Source organism: Silurus aristotelis (assembly GCF_946808225.1).
Source record: "Silurus aristotelis genome assembly, chromosome: 21".
Classification (NCBI taxonomy): Eukaryota; Metazoa; Chordata; class Actinopteri; order Siluriformes; family Siluridae; genus Silurus; species Silurus aristotelis.
The window spans coordinates 18,201,091-18,217,399 of record NC_139594.1 but is presented as its reverse complement, the minus strand read 5'-3'; the positions used below and the strand labels follow the sequence as shown (position 1 = coordinate 18,217,399).

The following is a 16,309-nucleotide window of genomic DNA, read 5'->3' as shown; positions in this document are numbered from 1 at the left end:
ACGTCTTCATGCATTATTGCAAGACAGACATTCCCTGTTGGTTCCTTTAATTTCAACAGAATTCTCTGTGTCTTTCTTCATTTAAAAAAAAAAAAAAATTTTTTTTCTATATTAAGCAGACTAAAAGTCTTAACCCTTAACTCTTTCGGTTGCTTTAGAATTGCATGCTGGGAGTGGACCAGCAGCAGTTGTGGATCGGATCTCGGGACTCGGTCATTTATATCATTAACCCGAACAGCATGTCCTGCAATAAACAGCTGACGGAGCACCGTGCCGAGATCACTGGCCTCGCCCTGGAAGAACGGCGTGACAAATACAGGTAACTGGTTCAGATACGGCATGTCGTAAATGCTTTTCAGTCACATGAATAAGACTAGACAGGGTTTTTTTTTTTTTGTACTGTCACATGACACACTATTGTGATGTAACAAATGTCAACAGAAACCATTCTGGACATGCCTCAAGAGGGATCTCATTCATACATTTCAGCCTTTAACCTATTAAATAGATTCTCATCTTAAACTTTAGATCTGTCACCAATGCATAGAACCACATCTACAATACAATACAATACATAATATCAATTATTATAAGTTCATCAAAGATCTAACCATTTCCTGAATTAGTCCGCCTCTTAATCCCATCATGATGACGCCACGGTTATACTGTAGAAAGCATCAGTATTCTAGAGAAATGCAGTAGAACAGAGCGCTGCATCACAGACAGGAATCTCACATAAAGTGGAAATTTGAAGTTGGAAACTTGCCAGTAGTTAATGGGAATTTACTGGAATTTATGGGAATAAATAAAAAATTTGGGGAGATTTCTATAATCTGTATCGTATACAAAGATAAATATAGCCATTTTGTATGCAAATTAATCCAGATGTTTAAAAAATGACATTTGAAACTTTAATTGTTTACTATAATTTTGTTGCACAAGTTTTAAACATAAATTGATGTAAAATGTAATTTACGTGAACACTAGCCATTTTTTTTTTTTTTGGATGTGCAGGATACAAGAAATGATATGTGTTACATGATTTAGTGGTACACACAGTGCATGTAGGGGACGTGGCCTCAGTGGTCCTGCAGTAAGTGTGCACGTGATTGATGAATGTGCAGGTAGAAACTCAATTGAAATTGCAAACAATCTGGTTGTTTTACCCAAATTGGTTTACCTACAATTTTGCAAATTCCCAGTTTATTGACATTTATTTCCATTAATTCCAGTCCAATTCCAAAACTTTTCAGTCTTGAATATTCCCAAAATGTTTGCAACCTAAATCTCATCAAACGTCAGATCTTTCTTTTATTCTCATTTTCACAGTCGAGCCTGGAAAATGAAACGACGCGGTTCTCTCGGTTTTATTTCACAAGTTCCATTTCTTTTTTGTAGCCAGTTGCTGGCGTACTCCTGCAGCATTGAGGGCACGGTGATCGTTTGGGACGTGGCCACACTGCAGGTCAGACGTGATATCAAACTGAAATGTGGCAGACTGCAGTCCATTCAGATTCATAGTGGGAGACTGTGGTGCTGTAAGTAGGTTTATTGCATTATATAAGAATAATAATATCTGCAATCAACTGTTTGTACCCTAAAATATTTAAAGAATATTGGACTTTGGATCTGAAGGTCGTGAGTTAAAATCCCAGCCACACCAATGTCCACTCCTGGGCCCCTGAGCAAGGCCCTTAACCTTATAGCTGCTCAGTTGTATGAATGAGAAATGTAAGTCGCTTTGTATAAGGTCAAAAAATTTTTTGTTTTCATGTACTACAGTGGAAAAAAAAAGGTTGCAAATAAAGTATGGCCATTTTTTTATTTATTTTTTTTAAAGCACATATCTTAATCATGATAGTGACAAAAGGAGGTTCTCGTGTATGTCATCATTTTCACACATGCACGAGGAGAACTTAGTATGAGAGTGATGGAAAAATCGAACCATTTTAGTGACTTGTTTCTTTGAATCTCGTTCATCAGTTTCGTCAATTTCATCATCATTTCGTTCCTTTGATCAGAAAAAAAAATGAAATGTTCCATTTTCGGATCCCCAACACATCTAGATACATAAATGTTGATTAAATTTAAATAATTTATATATGTATCTATACCTGCATAGCGTCTATGTCAAGTTATAACAGAACAAATCACTCTTTGAGACTACTCGTTCTTCTAAATCACAATAAAGCCTCATTCCAAATTCATCAACCATGCATCACTAATTTACGAATTGAAGCAGGATATAAAGTACAGTCTGTGCCAAAAGCAGACCAGATGTTTTACAGGTGTTTTTGCTTTCACATAAAATAGACAGTCACATCTTTTCTAAAATTCAATGATGTTTTTTTTTCCAATTACAGGATTTAGAGCACCTAAAAAAATCACTATTTAAATGTACTCCTAATTTTAAGTGTATTAAATTTTATTTTCATTAAGTAGAAATCGTCCAGATACTTTTGACATTGCTCATTACATAATCTCAGTGTTTCCCAGAATTCATAGCGAATAACGTGTACTTTTTTGGGGTTTGTTCAGGTGCCCGTGATTGTGTGATGGAGCTGCGGCGGAACGGCTCGGTGCATCGTGTAATCTCACTTCCGGAACACCTCCAGGGTTCACCCTGTTCTTACAGCAGCTTCATAGTCCTTAATGAGGTGAAACATACCAGCTTTTTTTTTCCTTTCCTCCTTCCTAAAAGTCTACACCCTGCTGGTGTGCTTCTCTCTGAACACTGTTTACTCCACTTCCTGCCTGCCGGGTAAGGCGGCGTGAGTCATAATGACAGGGAGCCTTTTTGCAATAATGGTTGACAAATGTTTGGAAAGTTTTACGAAGACGGCAATCCGTCAGCCAGGAACGAAATAAAAAAGCGTAATTATCCTTGGAACGATAGAGGAATTATTTTGGTAGAGCACATAGACATTTCTTCAACTGATCGTGGATTTTACCAATACCAAAAGCTGGTTTGGATTGTACTTGCCTATAAGCAATGAATCAATTAATACTGAATACTAGATAAAAAATAATCTAACAGTCCATGTAAAATAGTAAAAAAATTCTTTCTTACAAAAATACAAACATTTTGAATGGAATTTGAATGTACTTAAAGATGGCCGTTTTAATGACTGTTAGGATTTATATAAGATGGTAACGCTTTACAGTAAGTTCCCATTGGTATCATTAACTAGAGTTAACAAATGCTTTAAAAGTATTGTTTATTAATACATTTCGCCTTTAGTGGTCGCTCTAGTACTGTAAAATGGCAGCGGCCCTTCTCCAGCAACAGACACAACCCGGAAAAACTATCGGGATGGATTTTTCCAGCAATTTACTACCCATACCTATTCATGCGCAAAACTGAACGAAAATCAGTCCATTTCCACAGTAACAAGACACACATCCTGTTTATGGACTTTTTCCAGCTATGGAGTATCTGCACCACCCAAATTCCCCAAGCCTTAGTCACCTCTAGCCTTTGTATTTCGGATGTTTGTGAATTGGGTCTTGTGTTTTTACATTCTTCTGCTAAACTGATGTCCTGTTGCAGAGGTCTCAGGTGTGGACAGGCTGCACAGATGCAGGTGAGCTGTGTGTGTGGTACCCCGGTGACCTGCAGAAGCCTTCCCAGAGGATCCAGCTGCCTGACTGCGCAAGTGTCGTCTGCATGATCAAAGTCAAGAACCAGGTAAGGGGGGAAAAAACAGTTCTGTCCTACACACACACACACACACACACACACACAAATTAGATAGTGAGATTAAATTAGTGAATTAGATACTTCTGTAAATGTAGTAAAAGTGTAATAAATTAAGATTTATGAGTTACATTTGCTATTTAGCATTTTACCATCATCTTTGTTATTATTAGTAGTAGTAGTAGTAATCTGAAGATCTAGAACTAATATAAAATATGTTTTAAGAATTAGAAATGTATAGGTTCTTTGTGAATTTGGTCCTCAAAACAATCCAGTTATGAACAATTCAGCTTCAGCATTTTAGATGCTCTAAATGGAAATGTGAAATAAATGCTCAATAAACTGTATGTATAGAAGCAGTCAATGCTTTTTAAATGTAAATTTCTAGTTCCAAAAAAAGAGAATTTCTTTTCGAAATCAGTTTCAGTCTTGTATTGAGGCGCTAATCTGAATATACGCTAATCCGAATATACGATAATCTGGATAAATTTGTCGTCTAAAAACGCTCCGCATCCACACTTTGGTTTCCAACCATTTTCCAGAAGTTGCTCATCCACACTGAAACTAAAAACGCTCACGTTCCCGTACTGAGCATGTGCAAATTGTAAGGTGCTTCGACCCGCCTCATTTCCCCCTGGTGTTTATTTACTTTTCGGCTCAACATGCAACAACAAAAAATGCATCAGGCCAAAACTGATAGAAAAATATGTTTTCAACAGAAACTTATTTATGTGGACATGGACATGTCCATCCTGGTCTGTTTTAAATTTGTTAGAATTTATTTTATTTTATTTTTTATTTTTATGATCGTTTATAAAAATCACTTTACTCAATTGAAATCTATAAAATTTATTTATGAATATGTATTTATTAAATTATTTCAGCATGCTTTAACAAATGTCTTCCATCCTTCATTTATTTACTCCCTCCATATGAGGAATTGTCAGGATTTTCTCCATTTAAGAGAAATTTCGAAGCAAACGCTAAAGAGTCCATAGCGGCTGAGATTTAGCACATGCGCAAAACAACGCGCTACAAATCGTATTTTCGGACTGAGTAGCCACAGTGACACTGCACTAACTCTTTTCTTTTTATACTCCTGGCATTGTTGTGTTTAATAATAAAAGAATTAGTTTACAGTGCGAGGCGGAGACTAAACGTACTTTCGGTCCGCCACTTAATATGTTCCAGAAGGAACCGAGATTTAAACTTTGTTCCGCATGTAAAAAGAATTGCATTCAGTACACCTGTGCACTGAACCGAAAGCCCTGTACCGAGAAAATGTCTATAAATTTGTGTACCGTTACATTCTTAGAGCACCTGATGCAATGTAATGGCTAAGCCATTAGACTTTAGACCAGAAGGTCACAAGTTCAAATCCCGAGAACCACCAAGCTCCCACTGCTGAGCCCTTGAGCAGTGGAAGTTACCCTGGATGAATGCCATAAATGTTGTTGGAATAGACCACAGCTCCACAATGACCCTGATAAAAGATAATAATCTTGCCGTAGATAAGGAAATTAAAAGGCGATGAAACGATTTTAAAATAGCTTTTAGTTTCACTAATATAAATATTATGGTGCAGAAGGCCAGCAGGTATGTGAACCGTGTTTTTTTCTGTTTTTTTTTTAAATCAGATCTGGGTTGGAGGCCAGAGTAGCAGCGGAGGTAAATCGCGTGGAAAGATCTACGTGGTGGACACAGAGCGCCTCCTGGTGGATAAGGAGCTGCTGGCCCATTCAGACACGGTCCAAACTCTGTGCTCAGCAGAGGACCGCTACATCCTCAGTGGGGCTGCAGGCCAGGATGGAAAGATCGCTATCTGGAAAGTGGAATAGTGTTTTTAAAAAATGGATTGGGCTGATGCTTTTTTTTTTGACTTAGGGAAAAAAGGGACATGGTCTTTCTATAGGTTTTTTACAATGCTCTATTTATTTGACATCTTGACCTCAGAGTGAACAAGAACAAGCAAAAGAAAAAGACTGAAGTGGAATCTTCCTTCTTAGAGTTAGAGAGAGTTCCATCTAACCTGTGTATGAAGGGTTCATTATAATGTGTAACTAGTTTAATATGAAGGTTTTTGAATTTTTATTTTCTAACATGCTGATATGAAGGAATATTATCAGTATTTGGTTATCCAAAGTGGTCTCCAAACTCCAAAGCTGGTGGGCTTCCAGGTGATTCCATCTTGGGGTAAAAATAATATCCAGAACTTTAAGGAGATTATTGGATTAGACCACTCTGATTTATCCAGTAATTATAGGACTAACTGGAATAACTGTGTTCCTGCTTTGTATGAGACGTCCTGCTGGACTTTCAATCCAAAGCCATATGTTTACTTTTATTAAATGTATATATTATCAATCTTTTTTCTTTTTTTAAATATATATATAATTTTTTTTTTTTTTTTTCTTTAATTCCGGTGCATTTTACGATCACTTTAGAAGTTGTCGCATTACTCTTATATTCTTCAAGTAACACTTCTGAAGCTCTTTATTTCGAATGTATAACGTAGTTACTAGTGTTCAATAATATTGTAAGCTATAAAGGTTCCTCTGTAATCTATATTCTATGGCGGTTTCCTCCTCCTCCTACTATTTCACTTGTTGTTGTTTTTTTTCATTAATAAAAATGTTGGACTAAATGTTGTTGTTTTTTTTATATCCACAGGCAAAAGGGATATTTTTTATAACTTAAAAGTGGCTTGGTTTGTAGAGTGCATTAATTGATTTATTATTGTTTATCTTTTTTTAGTGTGTAAAGAACCATTCAGGAGCAAAAACAGTATTTTCTCCCCCTCCAGGGGGCAGCATTGTGCCGTTTGTATCCAATTCTAATGGCCAGGATGAAAATTTAATATTTATTAGGAACACGTGTACTCCAGCTCATTTATGCAGTTGTCCAGTCAGTCACTTTGGCAGCAGCACAGTCCATAAAATCTTACAGATACATGGATGAGAGCTTCACGTTCACGTCAAACATCACATTGGAAAAGGGTGATGTCTCTATGATGGCTTTTTGGCACCACATGGGCTGGTATGTGTTTTTCAGAAACTGCTCAACTCCTGACATTTACACACAGGAGAATGAGTTGAACGGCCATGCAGGATAAAGTGACTTGTGTAATTACTTTTTACAACCGTGGTGAGCAGAGTAGTGTTTTACAAAGCACAACACCTCAAACCTTGGGGTGGGTGAGTCCATCTGGACTGTGGAACTGGACACATAAAGGTGTACATAAAGGCCTTCGATTCAGGGCTGACAGGAGTTAATCCCAGGTTTTGCTAAAAGTTTTAGGACACCTGGCTTTTTCAGCCTTATGTGGTTCTTCGCCCAAACTGTTAAGACCAAATTAGAGACGCACAATTGTATCAGACGTCTACGAACGCAGTAGCATGACATAATCCCTTCATTTGAACCAGAAGACCTAAAACCTGTTCCAGCATGACAATGCTTCTGTGCACAAAGCCAGCTTCTTGAAGATCTCCTGAAATAGAGCTCCAAACCTATTGAGAGGAATGTGAACAGACTGGACCCCAGGCCTCCTCACTTCACCTACATCAATACCTGACTTTACTAACACCTTCTGTCTGAATGAGCAAAAATAAATAAAATCATCTAGTGGAACATCTTCCCAGAAGAGTGGAGTTATTATAAAAGCAAATAAAGACTCAATGTGGAACGAGATGTTCAAAAGGAAGCAAAAGTTTGTGTCTCTGCAGGTTTCTTCTCAATTCACATTTTATGCAGCTATTATTTATAAAAAATTTTCTTCTTTTCATTAAAATGCAGCTTACCTGTGATATATTTTATTAGAGTATCTGCAGAGGTGGACAAAGTACACAAACCATGTACTTGATTAAAATGGAGATGCTCTCTGTCAAATATAACGTGTCCAGTAAACGTGTCCATTTAAACTCTCACTTGAGTAAAAGTACAAAAATTATTTGCCTTCAAATGTACTTTAATATCCAAAGTACTCTAAATTTATGGTGGCTATAATGTTCCTATTATACGTTATATTTGCTTAATCAACTCAGGTTATGAGAAAAAGACTCATGTTCAGTAAGTTCATTTCTCAAAACAATGTGTACAATCAGCACAATACATTAGATTTCTTGCAAAAGGCTGTATTTTTTTCAAAATCCTCAGTTCATCTCTCAAAAGTAAGTATTTGTGTCAATGAACATCTCATTACCATCAGAAAGAAAAGTCCCTTTGTCATTGTTCACAAACAAATCATCAGAATGTTTATTCATGTTATCAGTATGATGCTGCACAGTTTCAGTATTTCTTGATATAAACTATGGTTTGGATCACAGAGACTGAAAATGCACATTTGGCTTCCGTCTGTTTGGCATCTATGAATTTCAGCAGCACAAATTTATTTATTTGATTAAATATTTAATTTATATTGATTGCAAAACTCAGGAAAAGTATGGGAATGTTTTGCTTCCTACCTGGAAGGTTGCTCATACCAGGTAACATGGAGAGGTCCAGATTGCCCCACACAGACTCCTGCCCCACAAAGTCCCCTGGTGGTCTAGTGGTTAGGATGCAGTTCTCTCACCGCTGTGGCCCGGGTTCGATCCCCGGTCAGGGAACCGACTCCAGGCACTCTTAGTGCCGGTCCCAAGCCCGGATAAATGGGGAGGGTTGTGTTAGGAAGGGCATCCAGCGTAAAAACATGTGCCAAATCAAACATGCGGATGATCCGCTAACGGGAGAAGCCGAAAGAAAGTTTACTGTACTGTACAAGTGCTCCGAAGCATTCGGGCCGCCATATCCAGACTGTGCAACAGTTTCTTCCCTCAAGCCAGCAGGCTTCTCAACAAAGAACTGAACTCACACACACACACACACACACACACACAACTGTGTGACTGATCTGCACAACCCGGACTCAACACCACTCATATTACATCACTTAATTACCATAAACTGTTTACATGCTGCCATTTGCTCTTTTGCACAACGTTTTGTTTACATTTTTGCTACTGTTCATTTTGTCTCGCTACAACAGGTTTACTGGCAGAGCTGTTTTGTTTACTGTCTTGTGTTGTCTTGCACTGTCTTGTGTTGTCTTTGCACTTTTTGCACCAGGTTGCACACATGCACTTTATGTACACTTACTAATCCTTGGCCCTGTGTTTTTCTGTTTCTGTGATTGTTATTTTATGTAGCACCAAGGTTTGGAGAAACGTTGTTCTTATTTCACTGTGTACTGCGTCAGCTTTATATGGTTGAAATGACAATAAAAGCTTCTTGACTTTACTTGTTAATTTGTTTCTTAGTTGTTGATCCATGAATGTATAACTCTGTTTTTCTCTGTCTGTATTCACTCTCCAACTGAAGGTTCACGAGATTCACCTTTGACCTGTTTTAGAGAACGAGTTGATTATCGGTTGATCTGATGCCGTTCACTCGCATTCATTAGTGACATTAAAGATTCATCTGCACAATTTATCAATTCTACACATTTACAAATAAAAGTTTAATAGAAATTTTAGATGACAGATGATGAGAACTGTTTTAATCATTTTACATTCAATGACGTATGCAATGAACTGATGCTGAGATGTTTTGGGGGTTAAAACTCTTCAGGTGAAACCAGTATAATATATTTTGATCAACATGAACATCAACAACTGAATGTAGGAAACAGGAGACACTTGATCAAATGAATGTAAAAAAGCCTTCACAATTTGATCAAAGCAAAAATAAATTGATTTTATGATGTGCACAAGTGACTAAATGACGTGGAGGTTGAACACGTAGTACAAAACAGAGCACGCGATTGGTGGCTTGCTGCGTGATTGATCAGTTTTTATTCGCTCATAAATAAAAAAATTGCATTTCACAAAATGTAGTTGTGTAAATATAAAGATTAACTTCACTTCATTTCAAAGTCTAAAGTAAAAGTCTCCCCAAATGGAAATACTACAGTGAAGTACACATCATCTGCAAAAAAAACTTGAGTAGATTAAGGTGAAAAAAAATTACATTTAGTTCCGTACAGTCCAACACTGAGTATAAGCATATACTATAAATGCATATACAGCGCTTGGTTTTCAAGAAGAACATCTACACCTACTGTTTGGAACCCTCACCAGGCCTAGATCAATGAATTACAGTTTTATCATTTGAAATGACTTAAACCCTCAAAACTCCCCCCTTCCTACAATAAAATCCTTTAGTAGTATTCTTCATTGCATTCCTCTGTTTGCATGGTCTTTCACAAGCTTTACACATTTTCTAAATCTGTTGCCATTTAATTTCTAATCCAATCTCTTTCAAAAACTTCGGAAAAATGACCTCACATAGCTTAATGTCTATGCATTACAGAGAGCTACTAGTAAAAATCCATATGGAGACTTTAAACCGATGCTGAAGCTCAGAGCAGAATGCCATAAATCATTTTGATAGTGTGACCTCTGCAGTTTCCAGTCGAATAAACAGAAATGTACACGTAATATTTGGCAGTTTTGGGATCTCAGCTCTGCAGGTTTACAATTTGTCAATTCAAAGTGGCATTTAATAAAAGAACTACATTGTTTTAACAATAATGTTCATATTCAAGGTAATATTTCAGTCTGACTTACATTTAATGATTTATAGAGCTTTTTCCTTTTTACATTTGACATTACTTCCATTTTCCGACAACCACGGATCACAAGAATGATATACCAGTTCTTGACTATAGTACAGGGTTCCTTTAAAAGACAAAAAGGCTTCAGTGATGTGGCTGGATTAGACATTAAACCGTGTCTACTGACCAATTAATTTGACCTTTCCAGCTCATAGTAGGTACTTCTGAGAAATGTTTAACAACGAATGGCTTACGTCATCACCAATGACTCAGGATTAAAAAGAAAAGAAAAAAATTTTGGAAGGTCTGTTAAGACACTACATGTCTGATGAATGTATGCCTCAGTGGTTCCACTTGATCTGCTAACCTGATTTGAGGCCCAGATCCTGATTAAATCTTTTTAAACACAAGAATCATTTTACACAGCAGGAAAAAAAAAAAAAAAAACTCAGTTACTTTAGAAAGGCTTCAGGCTGGAGTTTAGTGTTTCTGAGAAACCAAATGCTACATTTCAGGACCTTGGTGTAATCATAAATGCGAATAGATTTAATAGAGGAATATGATATTCGATAACCCTACATGACTAGATTAGATTGTGACAAATCTTGTTGCTGGTACTGTTGATTCAGTAAACGCAAACATTAGAATTGCAATTGAGGTTGACTTTTCGTACAAAAACAAAAATGTAGGGCAGCCTGCTTCCCTTCGTCATCAGAGAACGCCATGACCGGGATCATCATTGACGGACGTACGGCCATGTTTTAAATTACACCATTCAAATGTCTTACTGCGGCTGAGCATCTCATCACCACCACCCGCTGTTCAATGCACCTTAAATAACAGTCCTGGACTGGCCCCAGACAAGATTGTGCATTGGTCAAAAATGGTTGGTGGTGATTACAAAGCAATTTGGAAAGTGCTAATTTAAGTGTTTCAGAAATAGGTGGGTCTTCATCCATCGCTTGAAGATAGACAGGGACTCCGCTGTTCGGACATCTAGGGGAAATTCATTCCACCACCTGGGTGCCAGGACAAAGAAAAGCCTTAAAGTATACTAACCTATCATTCTGAGACAGCGTGGTGCAGTGCGAGGTGTGATAAGTTCTCTGAGGTAAGATGGTGCTGATCCATTTTTGGCCTTGTATGCAAGCATAAATTATGCAAGCAGTGTAGCTACTGGAAGCCAGTGAAGGGAGCGCAGCAGTGGGGTGGTGTGGCAGATTCATGCAGCTGTTCCATGTTACCTGGTATGAGCGACCTTCCCGGTAGGAAGCAAACCATTTCCATGCTGCTCTATGGATACAGAGGCTTCTGAGGGTAGACTAGAGAGTCTTGTGGTTGACTGTCGAATGCTGCTGAAAGGTCAAGGAGGATAAGTATAGATGACAGCTTGGCTGATCGAACAGCATGCAGTTTCTCAGAAACAGCCGAAAGGGCGGTCTTTGTGGAATGTGCTGCTTTGAATCCAGACTGGTTTGTATCATGGAGGTTGTTGTGTGAGAGACAGACAGATGGTTAAAAACTGTGCGTTCCAGAGTTTTAGAAAGAAAGGAGAGAATCAATACTGATCTGTAGGTGTCTGATGGATCCAGAGCAGGTTTCTTCAAGATGAAAATGACACTTGTTTGAATGTAGTTGGCACATGGCCAGATGTTAAGAACCCATTGATTATTGTGGAGATGAAGGGCAGGAGTTCATGTGAGATGGTCTGAAGCATAGTTGAAGTGATTGGAAATTTTAGAACCACATCATTTGTTCATTAGTACAAAATCATATAATTGTAAGTCGCTTATGATAAAGTGGCACAAACGTAACAGTTTCCACATGTCAAATTTTACACACTAAATGGTGAAAGTTTTATGGGGTCCCAAACATTTAAAATATACTGTACACACAACCTCCATCAATTGGAGAACAATTCTAATACTCCTCATCTACATCTTCCTCACCGTCTTCAGCTGAATCTACTAATCCTTCTCCAGGGCAGCCATGTCTTCTCTGTCCTCGGAGAACTCACCTTCTTCCATTCCTTTCCCAACATACCAGTAAACAAATGCCCGCTTGGCGTTCATCAGGTCAAACTTGTGGTCCAAGCGACTCCAGGCTTCGGCAATTGCCGTAGTGTTACTCAGCATGCATACAGCTCTCTGAACCTTGGCCAGATCTCCACCAGGTACTACAGTGGGGGGCTGGTAGTTGATTCCCACCTTAAAGTTGGTGGGACACTAGTCCACAAACTGGATCGAGCGACGGGTCTTGATGCTGGCGATTGCAGCATTTAGACCTTTAGGTACCACGTCTCCACGATAGAGCAAGCAACAGGCCATATATTTGTGGCAAGCATCAAAGCAAGCGTTCAAGATCTCAGCTGCTCATGATAGGCTTTCTCAGCAGATATAATCGAGGCGTAAGTAACCAATGGGAAATGGATACGGAACCAAATTAGTCTGGAAGATCTACATTTAGAGCACCATCAAATTGTAAAGAAGCAGTGATTGAAGAAACAATCTGTGCGTTTCAGTCTGTTCAGGTTGTTGTAGGACGGACGGTCTATATCCAGACTGCGCTTGCAAATGTCAAAGATGGCCTCGATGTCTGCCATGAAGGAACAATCAGAGTGCTCGATTGTGGTGTGAGTGGTTAAGATCGAATTGTAGGGCTCTACCACTGCAGTGGAAACCTGGGGAGCAGGGAAGACCGAGAACTCCAGCTTGGATTTTTTGCAGTAGTCGACAGATAGGCGCTCCATCAACAGAGACGTGAAACCAGATCCAGTGCCACCACCAAAGCTGTGGAAGATCAGGAATCCTTGCAGACTTGTACACTGGTCAGCCTACAGAGGATAAAAAGATCATAAGCGAACCTGGCCTGAGGTCACATGGTATCAAGGGCAAACATAAAAAAAAAAAAAATGGCTGCCAAGTAGTCATTTCAAGCAAACAGGAGTCTCTCAGAATCCCATTATTTAGTAGGATCTTGGTTTCCAATCAACTACAGTATCAAGTGTGCTTATTACTGGGCTGGAATAAAGCAGCATTGACAATTACAGTTTTTCAGTTGCTTTGGAGCATTTCTCAAATCAATCTGAATATTTGCAAACCAGTAAGTCCTTTCTCGAAACAATTTGTACAAACAGCACAACCCAATGGATTACATGCAAGAAGAGGTGCTGGATGATTGGGCAACTACTGCAGAAGTGATGAGGGAGACTGATAAAGACAGGAAGACAATGAGATGTGGTAGTGGTGGAATAAGAAAATACAGGCAAGCACAATGAGAGAGGTTGGTGAAACAGAATTGAGATCTGCAGAGATAAAAAAAAAACTAGGCAGGTGTACAAGAAGATGCGGCAGCAGGTGAAGAGGGATGTTAAGTCAAGTCAAGGTTATTTCTATTGCATTTTCACAACAGACATTGTCTCAAAACAGATAGTTAATAGTTAAGGAGAGTGATGTTTATTTATTCCTGATGAGAAGCCATGGTGACTGTGGCAAGGAAAAAATCCCTTAGATGTTATGAGGAAGAAACCTTGAGAAGAACCAGACTCAAAAGGGGAACCCATCCTCATTCGGGTGACATCAAGAGTGTGATTTATAGTCTTATAAACAATAAAGAACACTGAAGAGTGAGAACTAACATGAGTACTGGAGTATAAGATTATAAGTAATGTTCTTTCTACAGTCTTTTACAGTCATTTGAGATTATGGAACCAGGAGCTACTGAGCAACTCATAAAATAGGATGTGGCAAAAGCAAAGGAAAAGGCATATTAGGAGCTGTATGAGAAGTTGGACAACAAGGAAGGAGAAGAGAGAGAAACTGAGCAGGGAAGGATTTGCTGCAAGTTAGGGCAATAAAGGATAAAGATGGAAATTTGTTGAGAAGGTGGAGGGAGTATTTTAAAGAGCTGATGAATGAGGAAAATTAGAGGTAGGACTGCATTAAGGATTCTCCATGGACTATGATGTTTGCAAATGATATTTTGATTTGTGGTGAGAGTAGAGAGCAGATTGAGAAGAGCCTGGAGAGGTGGAGATATGCGCTGGAAAAAAGGGGAATAAAAGTCAGTAGGAGTAAGACAAGAGTACATGTGTGTGAATGAGAGGAAGGAAAGTGGAGTGGTGCGGTTGCAGGGAGAAGGTGGAGGAGTTCAGGTATCTGGGGTCAACAGTGCAAAGTAATGGAGAGTCTGTTAGAGAAGTAAAGAAAAGAGTGAAGGCAGGGTGGAGTGGGTGGAGAAAAGTGATAGCAGGAGTGATTTGTGATAGAAGAGTATCTGTGAGAGTGAAAGGAAAAGTTTATAGGACTGTGGTGAGATCTGAGATGTTGTATGGATTAGAGACAGTGGCATTGAGTAAAAGACAGGAGGTGGAGCTGGAGGTAGCAGAGCTGAAGATGTTGAGGTTTTCGTTGGGAGTGAAGACTATGGACAAGATTAGAAATTACTTTAAAAGAGGGACAGCACATGTTGGACGTTTTGTTGACAAGGTGAGTAAGGCCCGAATAAGATGGTTTGGACATGTCTCTTAAAATTTTGATAGTAATTTAAGGTCAACAGATTACAGTAATTGGTTTAATTATTTAGCATTAAATGAACTGATGCCTAGATGTTTTAGGGGTTAAGACTATTTAGGTGAGAACTAGTATATTTTGATCAACATAATTGAAAATGTGGGAAGCAGTGACAATTGTACACAATCCATTAAATAAATGTACCAAAGCATTCGCAATTTGTTCAAAACAAGAAACTGCTTTTATGATGTGCACAAGTGACGACATGTGGAGGCTGAAGAAACTGCTTTAATGATGTGGAGGCTGAATACGTAGTTTTGAGAATTTCATTTTTGATCTGAGAAATGCTCCAAAGCAACTGAAACAAACAAATCCTAAATCCAAACAAATCTTAAATTCCCCCCCCACACACACAACTTATTTACGTACTACTACGTATCTACCTTCAACTGATATCTAAAACAAGTCTCAGCTTTGGTACTATTTGAATGTGTGTGACAGACATAGAACATCTCAGTGACTTTATTTGGGTAATTTGCTACTTTGGACACAGTGAAGGTAGGGTATGATCTTTTCCTCACATTAATAAAGCATTATTATTAAATCAAAACACACCATTTCTCGCACGCGGTCAAGAACAGAGTCTACAATCTCCTTGCTAATGGTGTAATGGCCCCAGGTGTAGTTATTCTCTTTACCACTGATTAGCTGCTCTGGGTGGTAAAGTTGAAGATATTGTCCATTCCTGATCTCATCTAGAAACGAGCAGTCATAATAATCCATCAGTTACAAAACAGAGTATAAAGACCCAGAAATATTGGACACGGATTTTGATTTCTCACAGAAACATCATGAAATCAAACTGGATCACAGAAAATGGCTCAAGGTGCATTAAAAAAAACCCCAATTCATCAAGATTTCATTTACTTACAACTGCTGGCTCCAGGTCAATAAAAACAGCCTGTGGAGCGTATTTTCCAGCTCCATTCTTATTAACATGCCAAAAGTATAATCAGCCGAATTGGTGCTGCCAGAAATGATCATACCTTTAGGCTGGATGCCATGCTCCAGAACAGTACAACTCCCAGCAGGAATTTCCCATCTGGAATCCTGCTTGACCAATGTGCACTGAGATACACGACATTTAGTCAAACATCTGAGAACATTTATACTGGGATTATGGGTAGGGTTTTTAAAATTTTTTATATATAATTATTGAAGCATAAGATTACCATTTTATTCAATGCCAAAGTGAAAAATCAAAACAGAAAGAAGCTTCTTTCAGCTACAAAGTGACAAAACAGTAAATGAACACTTTCTAAAACTATACAGATACACATGAAAATCAGTGCTTCTCCTTCTAACACTTAACCACCTGCACTGAACTCACAGGTGACTTCAATCTTAGGGGTGAGTGCTTTTAATTAAGACCGGATGTAGGTGCATAGGAATTCTCCTCCCTACAGCAAAATCCAAACTACTTTTACAGTTTTTCTCAGTTGCTTTGGAGCA

At 38.4% G+C, this 16,309-nt stretch overlaps 1 protein-coding gene and 1 pseudogene across 9 annotated transcripts in view; one reads left to right on the top strand and one right to left on the bottom strand.

Moving 5' to 3' along the window:
• Window positions 1–5,677, top strand: part of dennd3a (DENN/MADD domain containing 3a) — a 39,342-nt gene extending 33,665 nt beyond the window's left edge. For all 8 annotated transcript variants that reach the window (XM_083523491.1, XM_083523490.1, XM_083523488.1 and 5 more), the window contains 5 exons: window positions 159–319; window positions 1,399–1,538; window positions 2,539–2,657; window positions 3,551–3,688; window positions 5,335–5,677. In XM_083523491.1, the coding sequence (XP_083379617.1) occupies window positions 159–319; window positions 1,399–1,538; window positions 2,539–2,657; window positions 3,551–3,688; window positions 5,335–5,535 (759 nt within the window). In that variant the 3' untranslated portion in view covers window positions 5,536–5,677. The remainder of the gene's footprint in view (window positions 1–158; window positions 320–1,398; window positions 1,539–2,538; window positions 2,658–3,550; window positions 3,689–5,334) is intronic.
• Window positions 5,678–12,191: 6,514 nt separating this feature from the next.
• Window positions 12,192–15,580, bottom strand: LOC310716624 (tubulin alpha chain pseudogene; annotated as a pseudogene). The gene is made up of 2 exons (XR_014538248.1): window positions 15,413–15,580; window positions 12,192–13,119 (listed from the first exon to the last, which is right to left on the bottom strand). The product of XR_014538248.1 is annotated as a tubulin alpha chain pseudogene (transcript).
• Window positions 15,581–16,309: the final 729 nt, after the last annotated feature.